At 43.8% G+C, this 22,616-nt stretch overlaps 5 protein-coding genes across 5 annotated transcripts; 3 read left to right on the top strand and 2 right to left on the bottom strand.

Moving 5' to 3' along the window:
* Positions 1-37: 37 nt before the first annotated feature.
* LOC108146214 (adenosylhomocysteinase-like 1) lies at positions 38-5,685 on the bottom strand. Its single transcript, XM_017272133.1, has 4 exons — positions 5,361-5,685; positions 4,522-5,299; positions 1,697-2,146; positions 38-1,632 (listed from the first exon to the last, which is right to left on the bottom strand). The coding sequence occupies exons 2-4, from the start codon at positions 5,041-5,043 to the stop codon at positions 1,039-1,041; spliced, it is 1,566 nt and encodes a 521-aa protein (XP_017127622.1). The 5' UTR covers positions 5,044-5,299; positions 5,361-5,685; the 3' UTR covers positions 38-1,038.
* A 256-nt stretch (positions 5,686-5,941) lies between these two features.
* Positions 5,942-7,758, bottom strand: LOC108146538. Its single transcript, XM_017272578.2, has 3 exons — positions 7,060-7,758; positions 6,493-6,692; positions 5,942-6,430 (listed from the first exon to the last, which is right to left on the bottom strand). Exons 1-3 carry the CDS (start codon positions 7,675-7,677, stop codon positions 5,992-5,994), a joined length of 1,257 nt encoding a protein of 418 aa, XP_017128067.1. The 5' UTR covers positions 7,678-7,758; the 3' UTR covers positions 5,942-5,991.
* A 617-nt stretch (positions 7,759-8,375) lies between these two features.
* On the top strand, positions 8,376-14,739 carry LOC108145960 (autophagy-related protein 2 homolog A). Its single transcript, XM_017271679.2, has 2 exons — positions 8,376-8,502; positions 8,577-14,739. The coding sequence occupies exon 2, from the start codon at positions 8,725-8,727 to the stop codon at positions 14,500-14,502; it is 5,778 nt and encodes a 1,925-aa protein (XP_017127168.1). The 5' UTR covers positions 8,376-8,502; positions 8,577-8,724; the 3' UTR covers positions 14,503-14,739.
* A 215-nt stretch (positions 14,740-14,954) lies between these two features.
* On the top strand, positions 14,955-16,148 carry LOC108145962 (28S ribosomal protein S35, mitochondrial). The gene is made up of 2 exons (XM_017271681.2): positions 14,955-15,176; positions 15,244-16,148. The coding sequence occupies exons 1-2, from the start codon at positions 15,059-15,061 to the stop codon at positions 16,104-16,106; spliced, it is 981 nt and encodes a 326-aa protein (XP_017127170.1). The 5' UTR covers positions 14,955-15,058; the 3' UTR covers positions 16,107-16,148.
* A 282-nt stretch (positions 16,149-16,430) lies between these two features.
* Positions 16,431-21,159, top strand: LOC108145961 (N-acetylgalactosaminyltransferase 6). Its single transcript, XM_017271680.2, has 4 exons — positions 16,431-16,597; positions 16,998-17,716; positions 18,552-19,317; positions 20,160-21,159. The coding sequence occupies exons 2-4, from the start codon at positions 17,160-17,162 to the stop codon at positions 20,820-20,822; spliced, it is 1,986 nt and encodes a 661-aa protein (XP_017127169.1). The 5' UTR covers positions 16,431-16,597; positions 16,998-17,159; the 3' UTR covers positions 20,823-21,159.
* Positions 21,160-22,616: the final 1,457 nt, after the last annotated feature.

Genomic DNA, 22,616 nt, shown 5'->3' with positions numbered 1-22,616 from the left:
GTTGACAAACACGGGACGAAAAATCAATCAATATTGCTCAATAAAGAATCCGTTTTTTATTGTTTTGCGTTTCTCACAAATTTCTTACAAACATTTTTCACTTTTCTCTAATATACATATTAGGTGTATATGCAGTGTATATATATATAATTCTCGATCTGATATATATGCCAGCGTGTATATAATTGAATAAATGGAATTACTTTGCACTGCATTTCCAATCAACACTCTCCGGACGAAACGAAAGTACAAAAGTGCCATAATTAAAAGCATGGGTCATAAACGATTAACAAATTAAGTACGTAAACAATACGAGAGGTTAAATCGATCACTGATTATTATAGATGTCATAATTCAAAAAAGGGATTCATTCACTTAGATTTCAATTTACATTGATGATCCTTTTAGTTTAAAGAAGATAGAATAAATTAAGTCAATTCAAAATGTATACTATAGTTGTCTGTAAAGTCATTAGGTTTTAGTTATTGCACCGGAAATTCATTAACATATAATTGTTATAAAATTAGTTGATCAAAGTTGTCAATCAAATCCTTCTTTATATCAATTCCATTTCTGCTTCAAAATTACATCTTTTGAAATATGACAAACTGGACAAAAAGCAATCGAAATATCTAAAATAAATTCAAGTAACCGGCTATAAAAACATTTTAAGGGAATAAATTCTTGGGGGGCAAGATTAGTTTAGGGTTTAGAGAGTCATTTGGCGGTTAGTGAACAGAGAGAATACTCCTGCGGCTAAATCGAGTGCTAAATACTATATATCGAAGACGTTAAATGCTAACGAAAAGCAACCAAGAATTCCGCTCGAGCTAAACTAAGCAATACAATGGTAATAGTAACTTTGTGTTCTCCTTTCCCTATCCTTTTGTGTGTGTTCCGTGTGTGTGTGTGTGACAACAATTGTTTTAAATAGTTTTACTTCTTCGCAAAGACAATACTTTCGTTGGCGTTGTTGTTACTCCTAATTGCTGGTGTTATTGTCCGCAGATCGCCGCCTCCTTCGCTTCGACCTTGTTTTTAGTAGCGGTAGTAGTTGGGCTTGAAAGGACCGGCCTTGTTCAGCCCCATGTACTTGGCCTGCTCGTCGCTCAGCTCCGTGAGATGGGCATCGAAGGTGGGCAGGTGCAGGCTGGCCACATACTCGTCCATCTTCTTGGGCAGCAAGTAGACATCCGACTTGTAGCGTCCGGGCGGCGCGTTGAAGAGCTCAATCAGAGCCAGCGCCTGAGTGGCCGAGGTGATGGACACGGCGAACGAGGGAATGCTGGAGCAGGAGAGATTCACCAGCCTGCCCTCGGCCAGCAGGATGATGTACTTGCCCTCCGGCCAGATGATGTGGTCCACCTGCGAACGCACCTTCTCCCAGGTCAAGTCAGGTGTCCGCAATCCATTCACATCGATCTCCGTGTTCGAGTGACCCATGTTGCACACAATGCAGCCGCTCTTCATCTTGTCCATGTGCTCACGCACCACCACATTCTTGTTGCCCGTCGCCGTCACCACAATGTCCACGTTGCGGATCACCTCGTTCAGCTTGACCACGCGGAAGCCATCCATGCTGGCCTGCAGGGCGCAAATGGGATCGATCTCCGTGATGTACACAATGCAGCCCTGTAGCAAAAAGTTTCAGCATATTAAGAGATTTTTTTTGTTTAAGGATAAACTCAAGACTGACCTGCCCTTTGAGTGCCTGGGCGCATCCCTTGCCCACATCTCCGTAGCCACAGACCACCACCTGCTTGCCGCCAAACATGACATCCGTGGAGCGCTTGAGGCTGTCCAGGATCGACTCCTTGCAGCTGTACAAATTGTCGAACTTGGTCTTCGTCACCGAATCGTTCACATTCATCGCCGGCACCGTCAGCTTGCCCGCCTTGGACAGCTGGTACAGTCTGTGCACCCCGGTCACGCTCTCCTCCACGATTCCCTTGACCAACTTGAACATGGTCGGGTACTTCTTCAGCATCAGGTGCGTGGCATCGCCGCCATCGTCCAGTATCATATTGGGCTGCCAGTTCTCCGCGTTCACGCATCGATCGATGCACCACCAGAAGTCCTCCTCCGTCTCGCCGCGCCAGGCGAAGATCGGGATTCCAGATTCGGCCAAGGCAGCTGCTACTTCATTCTGCACAGTGAGGAAAATATTAGTGGATTTAAATCATAGATAATTTATATGAAGTAAAAGGGTTGATGAATGCAGTAATGTTACAGTCTATTTCAACAACGAATTGTTTAATAATCAAAATCGTAACAGTTCAAAATAATATTAATTAAAAATCACTATTACTTATATTTTACCTGGCTACTCTTTATTGACTACTTTTTAAACATGTCTTTGGCATCTCTTATGAAACTACATTTTCGTTTCGGTAATTGTTTAAGTTACTAACAAATGAAAATAAATGAATTTATCATTCCCAACCATTTGAAGTATGATGAAAAAGTTTGATAACATAAAATGTATTTCTAAATCAATTGCAAAAATATTTAAAGCTAATTTAATTTTTGATTACGACTGAGGTGATAGATAATATTTAAAATATAAAGCTATAAAAAACCTCAATTTGACAAAGAATATATTTTTTTTTATAAGTTGAGCCACTCTAAATATGTGCAACACAAAGTAATTTTGTAAATATATTACGAAAGGTGTGTTCTACAACTATTTATAGATTTAAGACTACTTAATTTTTTGATTTATAGACATATTGAGATTTTGAGCAAAAATGTATATCGCTCTTAAGATTATAAAATAATTTATAGACATTAATAATTTGAAGTGGCCTAATGAGGCTGATAAGAAAATGAAAAATATATGAATATAAAAGGCCCAAAAAAAATTACAGTATTCATACCAGATTTCATAAGAGTAAGAATAAATAGAAAATTGAATAATAACTATACTAAACAAGGAAATTCAAATAAACTTATTTTTTATAAATCGAGCTGGTTTAAACAACGTGAATATAGGCTTCTTCATGTACATATATACACATGGATTGTTTCAAATACTTTTTAAATTATGAACATAAATCAGGAATCTTTATGTTTTAATGGTTTAAAAATAATCAAAATTAATATTTCGTCTTTGAAGGCTATTACAACTATGGTCATGCAGTGAAAACATCCATGAATTTTGAAAATACTGTTTGTCTGTTAAATCGAGGCACCCTAATGGAATCGTTTTTTATAATAGTAAGAATTAATGTATAAAAATACTCATGAAAATAAAAATGAAAATCTATAGTCCTCGAAGGCTATTATAGAAATAAAAAACCCCCACGAATTCCGCAAAGACTGTTTGTCTGATAAATCGGGTCCCCCTAATGCGGTGTAAACATTTGGTAATATCTGACTTATATCTGGCTGATAGGGAACCGGGCTGCACCCTCGCTAAGCACAGCACTCGGAGCTGGGCTGATAGGCCCCAGGTGATACAGGTGATTCAGCGTGACAGGCTGTCGGTGAAAATCGGAAGGCGATAAAAGTTTTTACGGACGGACGGCGACGGGTGGGCGCATAAATGAGCAGGGGGTGTGGCCTCGCACTCGCATCGCTTCATTAGAGATCCCATAAATTTTTTAGAGTCAGCAGACTCGTGATAATTGCATCAGCCACGCCGCAGGACTGCGCAAACAGATCGAGAAACCGCAGACGAGGCTGGAAACAAACCGAGCTACTGCGTCTACAACTTCCACTCCACTCCACTCCACTGCCCCAATGATGTGGCGACCCAATTCAGGGCACATCAATTACTCAGCGATTGCCAAACACTTGAGCCGCGGGCGCTTAATTGATTAACATGGCTTGATTGATCATTTGTTTGCGCCGCCTGGCGTGACAACAATTGTCTCCAAGCCACCAGCCAGATCAAGTGACCAAACTCGAATATAAATTTGAATTTAAATAAACGTTGGGAATGCATTTTGTATATAAATTAAGGGAAATTTTGTTTAGTACTTATAAAATTTAGTTTTTTCTTACCTAATCTTTGGAAATGTAAATTTTAGCAAACTACTAGGAAATATCTGAATACCTTTTAAATATTTCAAAAATTTTAAATCGATTTATATAAAATTTAGTTAAAGAGCTGGTCGGTTTAGTAGATTTCTTATTACCATTAAATACACAAATTTATACGTTAAAATTAAACGTTTAAACTGTTTCAAACTATAAAAAAAATAATTAAAAGTCTTGCTTTTCAAATGCACATCTAGTTCTTTTTAGTTAACCTTATAAACTGTTTTATACATATTGTAAATGGGTACACATCATTATATACAAATAATTTATAAAAACTTGCTAAAATACAACAAAAAACTCTTTTTTTATTACAAAATGACTACAGAAAATAATTTAATAACTTGCTAAGAGTCCATAAACAATATCAGTCGCTCATCTATACTAAATTTGCCATATTTTTTACGACAAATGGTAGTAAATAAATAAATGCATGATGTGGCGGATGATGTGGGTGGTTGTTCATAAAACCGTACTCACCTGCGTGGAATAGATGTTACAGGCGGCCCAGCGCACACTGGCCCCCAGTTCCACCAGCGTTTCGATGAGCACCGCCGTCTGGGCGTTGATGTGTGTGCACCCGACGATCTTGGCATCCTTCAGCGGCTTGTCCTCGGCAGCGCGCTTTTTCAGCGCAATAATGCCCGGCATTTCCTGCTCCGCAATCTCGATTTCCCGGCGACCGAAGGCATGCTGGGCGGCAATGTTCCTCACACAGAAGTCAGAGCTGCCTTTGGAGTTCTTTTGCACCTTCTCCCGCGGCGGCACATCGTCGCCATCCTCGCTGCTGCCCGTATAGCTGGCGGAGCTAAAGGAATCCGTGGAGGAGGCACTTAGCGAGCGGCTCCTGTACCGACTGGTCTTCTTCAGGGCCGAGGATTGCTTGGTGGCTGGCGGCGGAACCACCACACTGGCATCCTGCGGTGCCGGTCCTGCCTGGGCTTGCTTGTCACCGCCTCCGAATCCAGGATCAACGACCACAGTGTCGGCCAGGTTGTTCATGGTGCAAGTTAGCGGGGGTTTCTTATGGTTTTTGGGGTTTCTAGAGGTTCCTTTTGGTGCTGCTTCCCTGATCCTTTAAAGCTCTTCGTATGATGCTCCTTTGCAGTTACTAGGCTCTTCCTTTTGTGGCTCCTTGGTGTCTCCAGCTGTTCGATAACTCCACCTAGTGCTCCTCCTGCTCCAGCTTCTGATATTCCACTTCCTAATCCTTTACAGCTCCTTCTTCAAATCAACCGCCTTGTATGTTATGTAAAAGCTGTAATCCAAGCAGGACACATTAAAAATCACTATTTAATTGGTTTGGCCATTATACTAACCAGACAATCACGTGATATATCGACGCTATGTCGCCCACAAATTGCCAATTTAATTGTTTTTAGTTTTGAGTCTCCTTTGTTTCACCTCTCCTCTATTGTTGTTGTTCTTCTCCTTCTTCCTCTTCTTCGGGGGCTACGCACTCGGATTTGGGATTTCCTGGGCTTTTCCGGAGGAGGGCGGGGGTGAAAATTATATATAGCCGTCGGTTTTCTTGGGGCGACTTTGTTCGAGTGGCGACCAAGTTGGGGGATCGTTTGGCGATCGTCTATTAACTATTATTTATTATCCGGAGAAAAGAGAACTAAACCGAAACCGAGGACAGTAAGCGAGAAATGCGAAAATGCCAAAAAAGCAGAAGGCGTTAGTGCTTTATGGCATTTTTTTGCGCCATGCGTTCACACTGAAAAGTAACGGTTTTTGTTGTTAAAAAATGGTTTTTAAGACCAGATTTTAAGTTTTTTTTGAGATTTTGTTCGGAAAAAAGCCTTTGAAATTAATTGTTATTAATATTGCCGACAAGAAACGAGGTTAAAAAATGAAAACTTTGACAAGCACAGAGCATAATTAAAAATACAAGTTATAGACAAAATATTCGAATTATATTTAAAACAAATAGTTAACATGTTCTCCCTACATTCCCTCCTGCAGGTAGCCGCACAGCTCGTAGTCATCCGCCGTGGTGACCAAGTGGGCCTCCGTGAGCAGTCCCTCCTTGTAGGTCTCCCTCTTGTCCACCACCCGCGACATTTCCTCCGGCGCAAGCGGTCCCTGCTTGGCGTGCTTCTGGATAAACTCCACCGCCAGTCGCTGATCCACCACGGACATCTCCAGGCTGCGACTCCAGGCGAGCAGGGCCAAAGGGCGCTCCGGAGTGAGAGCCTGCGAAGGTGTGATCAAGTGGCGATATAGGCAGCCGCCCACCATGTCCTGCAGCTGCTTCACTTGGCCGGGAAAGGCGCAGGGATGGTAGAGCATCACAATGGCACCTTCTGCCAGGTTACGAACGTATCGCTGTGGTGGCAGGTAGGAATAGGATCCATACTCTGCGGGCAACGGACGATAGGCTCCACTGAAAATCAAAGTTTAGCTTTAGTTTAGTTGCTAGGACATAAATCATTTAACTTTAATTACTTGGTGACTGGCAGGTGGGAGTAATTAATACGTTCACTCAAGCACTTGGCAGGTGGTAAATAGGCGGAGGGCAGGAAGTGCTCCGTGAGAATGGCTGCTCTGGTCAAGTTCGGCTGGTACAAACTGCGATTGCTGGTGATGCACAGGTAATTCAGGCTATCACTGATGTCATTTGGATCGTAATCCACGGCGAGGTTGCTCTGAAATACAAACAATACGAATGAAGTGAGTCATTATCAGCTGAAGGCTTATGTATATATATTATATTTTGCTTTTGCTTAAAGATTTATATTGATGTGTAAATATAATATGTGTAAGTGTAAAACATCTTTGTAATTTAGACAGCTTTACCTTTTCTTATTTTAGAAATACTTTTAAAAACCAAGCGGTTTTAATAGTACATATGTTTGTAAATAAAGTTAGATCAAAATAGTAGAAAAATAATAGTAAATCATAATTTTAAAAACGATTTTCCCATTTCATGGATTTCATTTATGGGTTTTTTCCTTTCTTCTTACGTATGGTTTATTTTATGGGAATTCCCCTTTTTTGGGAATGTAAACATACCTTGCCATCATCGCAAATGATAGGTTTAGTTTTGTGCGGTTCATTGGGACCTTGGGGAAACCACTTGCCCTGCCAAACATCCTGACCCTGGGTGCTGGACTCCTCTATCTTGACCTCCTCCGTGGTGCTTTTCTCCTCAGCTTCCTGCGAATTCCATCCGTCCAGCGGTTTTTTCTTTATTACATGTGGTGCTCCGGTGGTGGAGGTAATTTCCTGCGATGTGGAGTCGTTCCTGACCAGATGGGGTGCTCCTGGTGCTTGGGGAAACCACTTGCCCTGCCAATTGTCCTTGGTTTTCATCTCCAGTGGAGCAACTGAAACTGTCTCCGTGGTGGTAGTCTCTTCCTTGGACTGCTTTCTATCCTGCGGATCTCCTGGGACATGGGGAAACCATTTTCCCTGCCAGCCATGATCCTTATCAGGTGGATCATTCCATGGAACCTGCTGCACACGTTGCACATTATTGGAAATGTCAGGCGGGGAAATCCCAATCCTCCCCAGCTTATCATCCTGATCAAAAGTTGGCTCCAACAGATTAACATGCGACTTCTTGATGGATTTCGCCTCGTTGGAGACGAAAGCAAGGCACAAAAGGCTCAAAAAATGCCAAAGGAACATAATTAATTGCAAACAAAAGAAAAAAAACTAAGGAGGAAAACAATAATAATTAAGAACTTTGCAAGCAAAACAGCTGTGGTGTGAAGCTGCGTTTTACAACACTACAATAAGTATGACTTATTCCAGGGTAGCAACAGGTGGTTTGTTTTTAAATGGTATTATATTACTGTGACTTGCATCATTAACTGATTCCTAACAAATTTTAACTATCTAAGACATATAAATTTAAATAAATCTGTTTGAGTGAAATATATGTTCGGCATAGACGTAGTCTTTAAATCAATAAAAACTTAAAAGAGTAGCTAATAAATCCCACATGTGGTTGGTTGGTTTTAGGAAGAGCCGATGTTTGGAAAACACATTTATTTCCAGTATCCATTGCTAAATAAAATTGCCAACCTGTAAGTAAAAACATATAAAAATAAACAACAATAAACAAACAGCTGTTATGGCGAGTTTTGCAGCACTATCGAAAGTCAGACTTCTTTAATAATTATATATATTTAGTACAATTTGGGAGCTCTGAAACCCTAAATAAATAAGAGCTGGACTTAAAAATAGTCATTTTATTTAAAATCAAAGAAAGATTAATAAACTATTACTTATTTTGAAAAACCACCTCCCCCGCAGAGCCCTTTTGCAAACGGTATTTCTCGCCCACCCCTTACCTGGTCACACTTAACACAGCAACAAAACGGAGAAGAAGAAGAAGGGCCAACATTCGATGGTCACTCGCTAACTACGCTTTATTAATTCATTATTTTCCAAAATAATGCACATATATACCCGCCCACAGCCGCCCTCCGCCCCCGCCAATCATAAAATGTGAGTGGTAAGCAATTTTTATAGAGTCTTATCAATAATTCTCTTCCGTTTCCTTGTTTTCGCCACAAAACCAGAAAACAATAACAAAGGTCTGTTATTGTTGTTGTTGCTGCTGCTGCTGCGCTGGAAAAATATCATCAGCACAAAAACAAATTTAAAACGCACAAAAGATTTCGCTTTGGTGGTGAAAAATTCGGGAATTAGGGGAAAACCGCAGGCAAGATGTCGTGGTTTAATCCCTGGGATGGCCTCAAAACGAAAATGTGTCGCTACCTGCTGCAGCGATACTTGGGCCAGTTCTTCGAGAATAACTTGAACTTGGAGCAGCTGAAAGTGGATCTGTACAATGGCAAGGCGGTGGTGGAGGATATATTCCTGAAGGTCAACGCCTTCAACGATCTCTTCGAGGATCAGGGCTGGGCCTTTGAGGTGGTTTCCGGGCACATTGGCTGCCTGACGGTCGTCGTACCCTGGAATGCCCTGATGACCAACGACAGCAGCCTGGAGATCTCCAATTTAACCATTACTTTAAGGCCAGTTACCCGCTTCCAGAGCGGCACCACCATGCTGGAGTCCATGTGGTCCTCCGTCAGCAGCTCCATGCAAATGGCCGAGGAATGTATGAAGCAGGTGGACGACGATGTGCCCTTTCTCAACCACAACAACGCATTGATTGGGCTGGAGAAGTTTGCCGAAACCATCGATAATGTACTCAATCGCATTCGTGCCAAACTGACAAATACCACTTTGAATATAGAGTACCTGCTGCCCAGATCGGACCGGAAACTGGTGCTCTCCTTCCAGGCCAGCCATGTGGAGTACAAGAACAAGACAGGCTACGAGCTGCCCACCATGTCCACCTCGCAGGACACCGAAACGCCGGAGGAGGATCCCAACGGCAGCTTCAATGCGCTGCCCATGATAGCCAAACATAATCTGGTGATCGAGGGACTCAGTTTGCACACCTCCGAAGTGCTGGATGTTTTGGACCACCAGTTTGGACCCACCCCCTACGAACAGCTCTGCAAGATTGTGGAGCTCAAGGGGGCGCAGAATATACAAATCAATATCAAGCAGACGGAGAATATAGTGGGACCCAAGGTCAGTCTGGAACTGAGCCTGGATGACATCTACTTCATGCTGACGCCGCGGCAAATCCATCTGCTCATCGAGCTCTCCAAGGGATTCAATAGCGGCGGCCAGCAAGAGCGGCCCAAAAAGGGCAGGAGCTTGAAGTCGGTCCCGCCGCCCAGCGAGTATCACATGCAGAGTCAGCAGCCCACACGGATGACGGGAATTCTGGGCCAGAATGCGGACTGGTGTACAGGCATGTCGGAATGCCCGGAGCCCTCGGAATACTCAGGCTATGGCGGAGCAAATGCCCCCCGGAGCGCATACTCGCGCAGTCGAAAAATGAGTGAATCCACCAACAGCATGCTCACCTCGTGCACCAATACGCTGCAGCAGGAGTTGGGCTACACGGAGAAATCGGGGGAGATCCTCAAGTTCAAGGTTCAGATATCGAAAATCTATGGAGTGGCCTTGCACCAGGACATACTCATACAGAACACCGCCAATATCGACAGTGTTAGCACTGTGTTCGATCACGCCAGTTACCTTCGCTACTCGGACACTGCCAGTGGTTTCTTTCTGGGCACTCTCCTCGAGCAGCAAATGCCCCTGCAGCAGCAGCAGTACCTCCTGCTGCGAGCAGCCCCCATCATCGTGGGTGGCAGTCAGCAACGCTACTTCCAGGAGCTCACATCCCGCACCACCCTGTCGGCCACTGCCGTGGATCTCAGCGAGGTGCTGGGCAACTCCGTGGAGCATCTGCTGCAGTTCGATCGCCAGCGCAACTGCCCGGATGGCTATCACATTCGACCCGAAATCGTGGTCACCCAGAGCTCCTCGTTCATGTTCAAGCAGAACCACAATCGTGGCACCAACAAAATCGAATGCAGTTTGGACGAGTGCACCGCAGAACTGGATATATCCATATACGATCGTTTGGGAGCCCTCTTTGGCAGTTCCCCCTTTTCCAGAGATGCGGGGGCTCCCTCGAACTCCTATCCAGATGATCCCAGCCAAACGGAATTCAGTGTAAAGTGCGAGAATCTGCGTCTGCACTTGCGATTCCCAGTGGTGGACGGCAGGGCGGCCAACGATCCGCAGAAGATTCCCTGGTGGCAGAAGAATGTGCGTCGTGATTTCTTGGCCCTGGAGTTTCGTTCTCTGGTAGTTAGTTCAAGATCGCAAATCAGCATAGTTTCGGATGAACTGGATGCGTTTTACTGTGATGTGGATAAGCAGAGTGCGGTGCATCTGCTGAAGTGCCAGCAGAGAATGCAGCCGAATAAGAAAATACAAATCGATGTGCTCCAGCTGAGTGAAAGTAATGAAAGCAATCAGAAGAAACCCCTGAGGAAGTCGCCCTTCAGCTCCAAATGCACCTTTGGCTATACATCCCATGTGGAGGGACTCGATGGCGGTGTGGACAAGACGGATTCCCTTCTGCCCGGCGAAACGGAGGAGATCAACGAGTTCTGCGATAGTTGCACTCAGTCCTCCAAGCTGAAAATCTTTGCCTTTGTACCCAACGTTAAGGTTGTGCTGGATTCGAAGAGCATGTATGAACTGATATACAATCGCCTCAATGGAGATCTCTTTATGTGGGAGCCACGTTCGCCGCACTATGACAGCCGTCCAGAGGAGGAGGAGAGAGGTGTTGTAGCATCAAAGCACCACCTGGATGCAGATACGCCCCAGTTGGAGGAGTTCCGGCGGAACCTGCTCCTCAGCACCAGCGCCATGGAGAGCAGCATTTACTTTTCCATGGCGGAGCCAACTGTTTCAAGTGCTTCGGCGCCACCGCCAGTTCGCAATGAGGCCTTCTCCTTTGAGCTGTTCGTGGAGCAGGGTTCGCTCATCCTGTTCTCCCACATCCTCGATCCGGAGACCAATCAACGCTCGCAGGAGTGCGGCAAGTTCCAGGTGAATCTCAAGGAGCTGCGTCTGTTCACAGTGAACGGGCTGGACAACGATGCGAATAGGAGCTTCTTCTGCATACAGCTGGGCGAGATTGAGGCCTTGCATTGTGGCAATACTCGGCAAGATTTGGTGCTGGCGTGGAGTGACTTGTCGGATAAGAATCTGCTGCCCTCCATCTATAACTTTCCCAGCAATCATCAGGTGCAAACAGAAAGGAAACGAATGGAGGTTTTATCGCTGGTGGCGGAGATCAAGAAGCAACCAGAGCAGCGTATCAAGAGGATGAAAATGTCGTTTGGCATAAGTGGGGCCATCCTGCAGCACCACTCGTGCCACTCGGAGCACAGCTGGCTGAATCAATTGATCGACTTTATGGACGTGGCCGACTTTCCCATCGAGGAGTACGAACCCTTTGCCTTGATCTCCGAGCTGCAGTTGCATGTGTGGAACTGTGGCCTCGACTATCGCCCCAAGTTCTTTCCGCAGCGCGCTTTCCTCGATCTGGGCTATTGCACGCTGAGCAGCAATATCATATCATCCATGAGTGGCTGCACTTTGCGTCTCCTGGCGGAGGATTGTGTGCTCCAGCTGGGTTTGGTTAACGCCCCCAATGACGACTCGCTGATACCCGTTTTGAACCTGGGCCTTCTGAATATATCGTTCAGATTGAATGCCGAGGGCAGTGGACAACCGCGTGTGGATCTGCGCTCCTCCATACACGACATGCATCTGAAGACCTGCTACGATTCGGCTGCGGCTCTGGCCCAACTGATAGCCTATGTGGCCAATGACAGGGATCTGTTGCCGCCGGAGGAGCCCGTTCTGAATGAGGAAACCAAGCAGAAGGAGGAACCCAAACAGAATGAGGATCAGGAGGTCAGCGATCACACGCAGAACCATGTGAACAAGCTGATGGCCGATGCTGTAATGGATGTAGAGTGTTTGCCAAACCCCAGGAGCACCAAATCCCCGGGCGGCAGGGAGGAGGGCATCGAGATCTTCTACTTTCCGGACGAGCCCAAGGAGAAGCGCAAATCCACGCCCGCCAAGGCCAGTCAAAGCAAATCGCTGATGGTGGAGAGCCCTTCGGTCATTGGCGACATTCTGGACTTCGAGTCGAATGTTATTTTGCAATCGTACTACCAGCAGAGCCAAGTGCTTACCCAAACCTCGCTGGGCACGCAGGTGCAACAGGAACTGGGTTCCCTGGGCAATGCCTCCTTGGAGGAACGCGACTTCGACATTATACACGACGAGGAGATCGGTCGCATGGACAAATTCGGCATCAAGCAGATCTACATTTCGGAGGATCCGCTGCAGATTGTGGACAACCACTTTGAGCTGCCGCACGAGAAGGTGGATCTGCTGAGGCCGCCAGCCAATTTCCCAGTGGCCGAGAGCAGCTACACCCTCTGCGAGATGACCTTCACCTGGCACCTCTACGGTGGCCGGGATTTCCCCGACGAACCACTCAAGAAGTCCTCTTCATCTTCCGCAACTGGCAACTTTGGCATGTCGGATACCTACAAGTATGGCGTATCGCAGGCCCAGGAACAGGATAAGCAGGATAGGAAGGGCGCGAAGAGGAGCCTGCCGAAGCAACCAAAGGGTTCACAGCGCAATTTGGAGGTTCTGGTGGAGATACAGCTCTCCAAGATCCGCTTCTCCTACGAAACCTATCCGCTGACATCCATGTACTCGTCGCGCCAGGTGCTGCTCGTCTCGGAAATCGAGATCAGGGACCGACTGCGCTCCTCGGACATCAACAAGTTTCTGTATCACCCAACGGGCAACAACTTGTCCCACAGACCCGACGACAATATGGTGATAGTGAAGGCGCTCAATGTGCGTCCCAATCCGCAGAAGAGCTCGGCGGAGGAGTGCTCGTTGCGCGTGTCCATTCTGCCCATAAAACTGAATATCGATCAGGATACACTGCTCTTTCTGGAGGACTTCTTTTCGGGCATGTTCCGCAATTCGGCCGGCAGTGGTGGTGCCACCAAAACGGAGGTGCCACCCAGCACAGATATGCCAGTGATGTCGGTTAGCAAACTTCCGGAGGATCTCACCGATGAGCAGCCCGATTCGGATGAGGTCAAGGAGATGGTGGAGCGAAATCTGAATGTCCTGATCGAAGAGAATAGCGTGGAGAGCGAGCTGGAGGAGGATCCGGCCACGGCTCCACCCGTCTTCTTCCGCGAGGTGGTCTTCAGTCCAGCTCTGCCCATTTGTTTCGACTACCATGGAAGGAGGATTGAGCTCTCGCGAGGACCAGTCACCGGTTTGATTATGGGTCTGGCGCAGCTCCAGGGATCGGGTATAAATCTCAGAGAAATTGTTAACCGCCGCGGCATCCTGGGCTGGAACAAGCTCTGCGAATTTCTGGCCAAGGAGTGGCTCAAGGACATCAAGCGCAACCAGCTGCCCAATATCTTGAGCGGCATTGGGCCCACCAATGCGGTGTTGCAGCTCTTCCAGGGTTTCTACGATCTGTTCCGCCTGCCCATCGAGCAGTACAACAAGGATGGCCGGATCATCAGGGGATTCCAGCTGGGAGCACAGAGTTTCACGGCGCGCACAGCACTGGCAGCGCTGGAGATCACCTCGAGGATCATACACCTGCTGCAATTCACGGCGGAGACTACGTTCGATATGTTATCCGCTGGACCTTCGCTGAAAAAGAGGAAAGGTGGCCGGCAGGGCAACATGAGGAGGCGGCGGCAGGGACGGCCCAAGGATCTGCGCGAGGGCGTGGCCAACGCCTACACCATCGTTAAGGAGGGCATCAACGAATCGGCCAACACGCTGATCGAGGCTGCCCTCACGGAGCACGACCAGAAGGGCTACAGTGGAGCAGTGGGTGCGGTGGTGCGCCAGATCCCGCAGCTCGTCGTCTGTCCGGCGGTCCTGGCCACCCAGGCCACCACCAACATCCTGGGCGGCGCCAAGAGCTCCCTGGTTCCGGAGGCAAAATTGGAGGCACGCGACAAGTGGAAGCAGGAGATCCACTGAGCAAATCGGTTATAGCCATAAGGTAGCTTTAGTTTGAGGGGCTTATCACAGCATAACGCAATGTTTTCTAATGTTTTACTAAAAATAAACAATAATGTACATAAAAGGAGCACCATGCACAAGGCTGGGATCGAATGGATGTGATGGATTGAACTTATCCTTTTTAGCCATATTACAGTACATCAAAAGTTATATTTTCTATTATTTTACCTAAATAAAAATGTATATAAAAGGAAACTTGTATTTCAATCAATTTCTATAGTTCGGTTAAATAACTTTATGAAGCATTTTAATATGATATTTTATTTTATTCTATTTTTCCATAAATGTCTTTAATATTAAAAGCATTTTTAAAACTTCACATTTTTTGGCGGGCTCTTATTGGAAAACAACTCAAGCGTCACCTGAGAATGGCAATTCCCAGCGAACAGCTGTTTCACTTGCCGTTCGGGGCGAATGTCATTCGGTTGTCGCATGGTTTACGTAAAAGCCGCATAAATAGTTTGATTTTTTCAATAAATATTAGATTTGCAAACAGAAATTGAAAAGGAAAACCATGTCTGCTGGATTGACCCGCTTGTGGGAGCGTTTGCCACTCAAAAAACAGGCGGCCCAAAGCAGTATTCGTGTTTTTTCCAACCAAGAGCAGCCTGCAGAAGTTGAAGACGATGAAGGTAAACAATGTGCTGCTCCTAATGCTTTACACTCTAATGGATATATCTTCTACTGGTTCCTGAACAGAATTCCGAGTGCTCAGCCTGCGGACGGTGAAGCAGCAATTCCAGAAACGCCAACAGGTGCGCCGGGATCCCATCACACCACCTCGAACCGGTCGCATGGCGGTGGATCAGGATTGGACGACGGTTTGGCCAGGACCACGATCCTTCCACCCGGCCAGTGTGCCTCTGCCACTTCGCCAGGGATTCACGGAACGTGGGGCGGCAGCTCCCTCGAAGTTCGCCAATGCCGAGCTGATGAAAATCCCCAATTTTCTGCATTTAACGCCACCGGCTATTCGCCAGCAATGCGAAGCCATCAAGAGATTCTGCACGCCATGGCCAAAGGGTCTGGAGACGGAGGCCAAGTGGCGGCGGCACTTTCCCATCGAGGTCACCACCACGGACTACTGTGAGGCCTTGCCCACCATCAGAAATCCGGAGGCCAGAAGGGTCACCATTTCCCTGAAGCTCTCCGATCTTCAATTTGATGCGCATTCGCGGGATAAGTTCTTGCGTCTCGTCGGCGATCGTTACAACAAGGATACGGATATCCTCACCATCGTCACGGATCGGTGTCCGCAAAAGAAGCAGAACTACGACTATGCCTTGTATCTGCTCACCGCTTGCTATCACGAATCCTTTGTCACCGAACCCTGGGAGGAAACCAAATCGGAGGCCGACATGGAGGTGTATCTCTTCGAGAGGAACCAGTCGAAGCTCTCCGCCGAGGGCATCCTCAACTGGAACATCAAAGAGGGTGCCCCCAAGGTGTCGCCCAGCAAGTCGTATGCCAATTGTGTGGAGCAACTGATCAACGAGGGCGAAAACGAGTACAATTTGGGCAAATACAAGGAGGAGGTCAAGAAAATGTTGAACATTGCCTAGGGAACTTGGCTACATCAATAAAGCAAGAAGTTGTTAATCATTTATGTGGATTTTTGTTTATTTCTGTTTGTCAAATTTAAATGTCGCAGAGCCGGCAAACAAAGCTTTTAAATGTTTTAAGAATAATGCTATTCCTTAATTGTTTTTAGTGATACAAAAGCTAAATTTTCAAGTGATTTTTTTTTTAACTATTGTATTAAATGCTTGCTCAGAAGTCTTTACATTTTTAAAAGTTAAATAGAAGAACATTATTACAAAAACCCTTTGAACGGCGCCCCTTTTTCGGGGTGAATACCCAAACAGCTGTTTCTGCGGCAAGTGAAGGCGTTTCCATGTGAACGGCACTAGAACAGCGCCAAGAAACTGCCCAAAAAAAAACCGAATTTTCGCGGACGTGGAAGTAACCTTTTGTTTTGCTATGCTAATTAGTAGTTATAAGTTTATTCAACCCATATTGGATTGAGGTTTGAGTGGAACATAACCAAAAGCAGGTGAATATAAGTACAAGCCCATAAAAATCCAATTAAAAAACACTACCAACTTCTGATAAGAACTCACCTGCTGATGACGTTTCACCTGATTAAAAGTAATTAAATTTGCAAATATAAACAATGTCAGGCGGTTTAACATCATAAAAGGTTGTAATATTCATTGAACATAATAACTTCTTTTTAACATAGACAAGCGATAATGTAAATATTCACCGGAAGTTCTTTAAGTGCATAAGTAGCACACAAATTTATTTTTTATCTTTCAATTTGGTGAAAATGTCTCTTATCTTTTGGGTTCTTTTCTTCTTGTGTGTAAGTGCCCACTTAAGAAAGATACTTATATATGTGGTTACTTTTGCTCTGTTTTTCAACTATTCTTTCATTTCTGTTTTTGACGTAGTGGAAACCACGTTGCAAGATAGACAGACAGCCCAGCAAATAGCAGAAGAAACACCTGAGCCAACACTCCGATATCAACTGTATTTCGTGGCCTCATAGCTTAAGTTATAACCAACTTTAATGGTTCATTTGGCCGACACGTAACCACGGATATCCGGCTAAGATGCGGCGACCCAATCTCAAGTGGATAGTGAAGGCCTCGCTGCTTATACTGGTCTCCCTCACACTTTTCATACTGATCACCAGCTGGATCTCCTCCAGTCCGTACACCAATAAACCCGTGCATCATGGCGTGGAACCTCTGCCGGAACAGGCTGGTCTCTCCGGCGATATTGAGCTGGCAAAGATGCCAGCTCCAAGGGAAAAACTCAAGAAACCAGAGGTGCGAAAGCCCGAGGAACCTGACTTCGAGGAGGATCCAGAGCTGCAGAAGATCGATGACCCGGAACCGGTGGACGAGGAGGACCACAATCCTGCCCAGGAGCAGCTCCAGGTGGCTCCGCCCGCCGATGCCTCCGTGAAGAAGGATTGGCATGACTACACGGCCATGGCCAGAGATGCCCAGCGAGTGGGTCTCGGCGAGAAGGGAAAAGCCGCCACGCTGGACGATGAATCCCAGCGGGAGTTGGAGAAACGAATGTCCCTCGAGAACGGATTCAATGCCCTGCTTTCCGATTCCATATCGGTTAATCGCTCGCTGCCCGACATCCGCCATCATCTGTAAGTTTTTCGGCATTAAATCACATATTTTTTTTGGGGTACTTTATAGCTCTGATAATAGAATTATATATCCAAATATGTAGTACTCTTATCAAGGTTATTGCTCACTTTTTTTTGGGTTTTTTACTATGAAGCTACATATTTTTGGGGAACAAAATAGCTTTGATGAGGGTGTAGTTCTCAAAATTATATATCCAAATATGTAGTTGTCTTTTTATATATATATACAAAAGGTTATTGTGAAAATGTGTGAAATTTATTATACATAACCATGTAGTTTTTTTTTTATTTCTATTGAGGATAACACACTCGAATTTAAACATCCACATAACGTTTATTTTATGACCCCCAATAGATAAAATCTTTGTTGTCATGTTGATAAATGTTTACTGCTCTATATCAGTTAGTAAAAATTTAAAAATACATTTTTAGAATCAACTAATGGACATGTGCAAATCGGAATATGTTAATTCCGCTTATTTTTTGATAGACTGAAACTTAACAGATTATTTCAATTTTGTATTTAAATAACCCTCTTTAAGTCGCTACTAAATTTGACCGTCTGTAAAACTTAGTTTATAAATTTGGATTTAAAACAATAATACTGCGGGAACAATAATATCTTTGTGCTCATTAAGAGACACATTTAATTTCTGAGAAACTGTATGGCTAATTATAGCAAAATTTGTTTTTTTTTTTATATTCACTTAAACAACATGTTTTCTGTCACTATTAAATTTAATTCCCTTATAACAAAACATTAAACTATTAAATTGAATTACCTTATAACATAGCCCATTTATTATTATTTATATTAATAAATTTTCTTTTGCAGTTGCCGCAAGAAGGAGTATGTGGCGAAGTTGCCCACTGTCAGTGTGATCATCATCTTCTACAACGAATATCTGAGCGTCCTGATGCGCTCGGTGCACAGCTTGATCAACCGCTCACCGCCGGAGCTGCTGAAGGAGATAATCCTGGTGGATGACCACAGTGATCGGGACTATTTGGGTCACGATCTGGAGGCCTACATTGCGGAACACTTTAAGTGGGTGCGAGTGGTTAGATTGCCCAGTCGCACGGGTTTAATTGGTGCCCGAGCTGCGGGAGCCAGGAATGCCACTGCCGAAGTGCTCATCTTCCTCGATTCCCATGTGGAGGCCAACTACAATTGGTTGCCACCGCTGCTAGAGCCAATAGCCTTGAACAAACGGACGGCGGTGTGTCCTTTCATCGATGTGATCGATCACTCCAACTTCAACTATCGGGCACAAGACGAGGGTGCCCGAGGAGCCTTCGACTGGGAGTTCTTCTACAAGCGGTTGCCTCTTTTGGATGAGGATCTTAAGCATCCGGCGGACCCCTTCAAAAGTCCGGTGATGGCCGGTGGTCTTTTTGCCATTTCCAGAGAGTTCTTCTGGGAACTGGGCGGCTACGACGAGGGTCTGGACATCTGGGGTGGCGAACAGTACGAGCTGAGCTTCAAGATCTGGATGTGCGGCGGTGAGATGTACGATGCTCCCTGCTCCCGCATTGGCCATATATATCGCGGACCTCGTCACCACCAACCGAGTCCCAGAAAGGGCGACTATCTGCACAAGGTGAGTAGATTAACTCAGAATATAGTTTGTTTTAGAAATCGCATTTAAATGGGTCAAGTGTGTCTTGAAAATAAACTACAGACTTCAATTCATTAATTCAATACTAAATAATATATATATTTAATACTCAGCTTATTGAGAAATTTGTTATACCCAATAGGTGCACAGAAGCTCTGATCTAAAATATACTCAAACAAAAATTGAGAAAAGAAAAAAATTTTGAATTCGTTGACCCAAAACCCGTTTTAAAAAAGAGCTATATATTTATAATTAGCATATAAAGACACGCCCTTTAATCTAGCTGAAAGAATACCTGTTTCTTACTTTTATTACACACTCTATTCAAGATCTTTTGTCTGTTAAAGCTGTTAAAGCGAAAAAAAACTTGTCATGTAGCTGCTAAATATATATGCAAATATTCACGCCAAGTTTCTCACCAATTACATTGGCTTATCTGAATGGGACATCTTTATTTGTTATTTAGTTTGCAAAAAAAATATTTACTATTGAATACTAATGGCAGCAAATTTAACACTTTGTTGCTAAAAATACTTTCAGGCGATTTTGTAATATAGGTTTGCAAAACTTTAATCGTTCAGATAATAAGTTTTATTTTTGTTTTTGTAAACATTAATAAATATTTAGTTATCAGCATATTGTTTATTATCGAAAATTTAGGGCAGAAAACTAACACATTGTTGTTAAAGTATGCCTAAATTTATACACCGATTTTAAGAAATTTAAACCACAACTCTTGAAATATAAGTCTTTTCGAAATTAAATACTTGTTAGAAAAGTAATGCAATAGTTTTTTTATTAACAAACGATTGATTTATTTGCAGAACTACAAGCGAGTGGCGGAGGTTTGGATGGACGAGTACAAGCACTATTTGTATAGCCACGGAGATGGACTCTATGAAAGCGTGGATCCTGGAGATCTGAAAGCCCAGAAGGCGATTCGCACCAAGCTGAAGTGCAAATCCTTCAAGTGGTTCATGGAGGAGGTGGCCTTCGATCTGATGAAGACCTATCCGCCGGTGGATCCGCCAGCCTATGCCCTGGGTGCCATCCAAAATGTGGGCAACACGAATCTTTGCCTGGACACGATGGGCCGGAAGAAGCACAACAAGATGGGCATGTACGCGTGTGCCAACGATATAAAGATTCCGCAGCGAACACAGTTCTGGGAGCTAAGCTGGAAGAGGGATCTGCGACTGCGGCGAAAGAAGGAGTGCCTGGATGTGCAGATCTGGGATGCCAATGCACCCATTTGGCTGTGGGAGTGCCATGGCCAGGGCGGCAATCAGTACTGGTACTACGACTACCAGCAGAAGCTACTCAAACACGGAACGGAGGGCAGACGGTGCCTGGAGCTGCTGCCCTTCTCCCAGGAGGTGGTGGTCAACAAATGCGATCCCGACAATCGTTTCCAGCAATGGAACTTCGGCTCCTTCAATCAGACGGCGTTGGACAACTACTCCCAGGACCTCGTCCTCAATCTTTAACATTTAACCGCTGCTCAGCGATAGTATCACTTGCCATGTACTTAGAAAACTTCGTTGTAAATAACTAGGCTAGATAGGTTGTAAGGCTGTTGCTTGGCCAATTTACAATTTACAATTTACCGCGACTCAAGCGCACATTCCCATTGCTGCATTAAATACTATTCATGTATCTTTATAAATAGTGCATCTCAAACTTTTGATGAATTTTGTTTGGTTTTAAACAAGATTCTAAAAGTATTATGAAACGGAAAATTCATAGTGGTCATAAGTTTTGATATGTATGACTTTGTATTCCAGAAAAAATGTTTTCCATTAAATTTAGCAGTTTCAAAAAAAATGTTAAAAATTTTATTGAACTTTATTCAATGATAAAACTATACATAAACCACCTAAGAAAAAAAAGCAAACTTTGCTTTGTTTTTTAACTTTTTGAGAATTTAGTTTGGTTTGAAACTAGATTCTAAAAGTATCATGAAGAGAAAGTGCAGTTTTAGAAAAATGTTGAAGACTATATTTAAATTCCTCTCCATAATTTATTACCACCTAATGATAAAACCCATATTTAAACGCAAATTGGCAATTTTAACTTTGTTTTCGTTTTATTTAATATTAATATCTGTTTGCTTTCCATGCGCGTACTTTAAATAAATATAATTTATGTTTTTTTTTTCTCATCCATCCATCTTCGTGCTTCACAATCTGTATATACGTTCTCGGTTTTTTTGTTGTGATCGTTTTACAAGTACAATATGTATGTATCATCGCTATATCGTATCTCTCGCTGATTTAGCACCTGAATAATCGCTGTGATCAGGTGCTATATTCTCATTTCTGATTTCTAATTCTGATTTCCGCTTATTACTTATGCTGCTTTCAATGTTAATTGGTTTTTGTTTTGTTTTTTGCTTTATCATATGCCAATACGTATAGTTTATATATAAGGTGCACCGCCGGACGCCCCGCGAAACTCAAAAGTCGATTTGGGGTGTTTTTTGTTTGTGTAACTTAATAATGGCAAAGGATTTGCTTTTATTTGAAAATGATAAAAAAGCATTTACAAACTATAATAGTTGTTGGCTTGCGTAATCAGTTAATCAATTATCAATTATCATAAGTTATATTAATATATATATATATATTTATATAAACATTTAAATATTTATCAAAACATGTTTTTTCTTGTTGCTCAAAAGTCTTCTTCGCTGCCTTACATTTACATTACATTACGTACAATCGTCAAATTAAAAATCGTATTATCAATATAACCGTTTTTTGCTTATCCTTTCCTTTTTGTTTTTGTTTCGTTTTTGTTTCGTTTTGTGCAAAATATATTTATATGTAGACTAATTTGATTTGAAATTCAGTTGCGCTGCCACATTTTGCATTCTAATCTTTAATTTTTATTTTACCTTTTGGATGGATGCAAATTATTAATTGAGTTTTATACAACAATTACAAATGGTTAGGCAAATAAGTTTAGTATTAGTTGTTGGTTGTTTAGTGCTTAATACTTGATTGGTTTCGAGTCTTTTTGGGTTTTTCAAACTAAATCTTGCAGAAATAATAATAACTAGAATTAACCCCTTATTTGCCGTCGATTTGCGCATAAATAATAAAATATATAACTTTCGTTTTGTGTTGCATGTGTGTGTCTGTGTGTGTGTTGCTTAAAATTAGTTTAAATTATGATTAAAGTTTAAAAATGTCTTGCTGCCTTACATTTCCATCGGTTCATCTCTTTCTCACCGAGCGTGTGCCGCTCTGTTTGTCTCTTTCTCACTTGCTCAAAAATAT

Source organism: Drosophila elegans, unplaced genomic scaffold (assembly GCF_018152505.1).
Source record: "Drosophila elegans isolate 14027-0461.03 unplaced genomic scaffold, ASM1815250v1 contig_208, whole genome shotgun sequence".
Taxonomy (NCBI): domain Eukaryota; kingdom Metazoa; phylum Arthropoda; class Insecta; order Diptera; family Drosophilidae; genus Drosophila; species Drosophila elegans.
The sequence above is the reverse complement of the archived record's forward strand: the minus strand, read 5'-3'. Positions and strand labels throughout refer to the sequence as shown.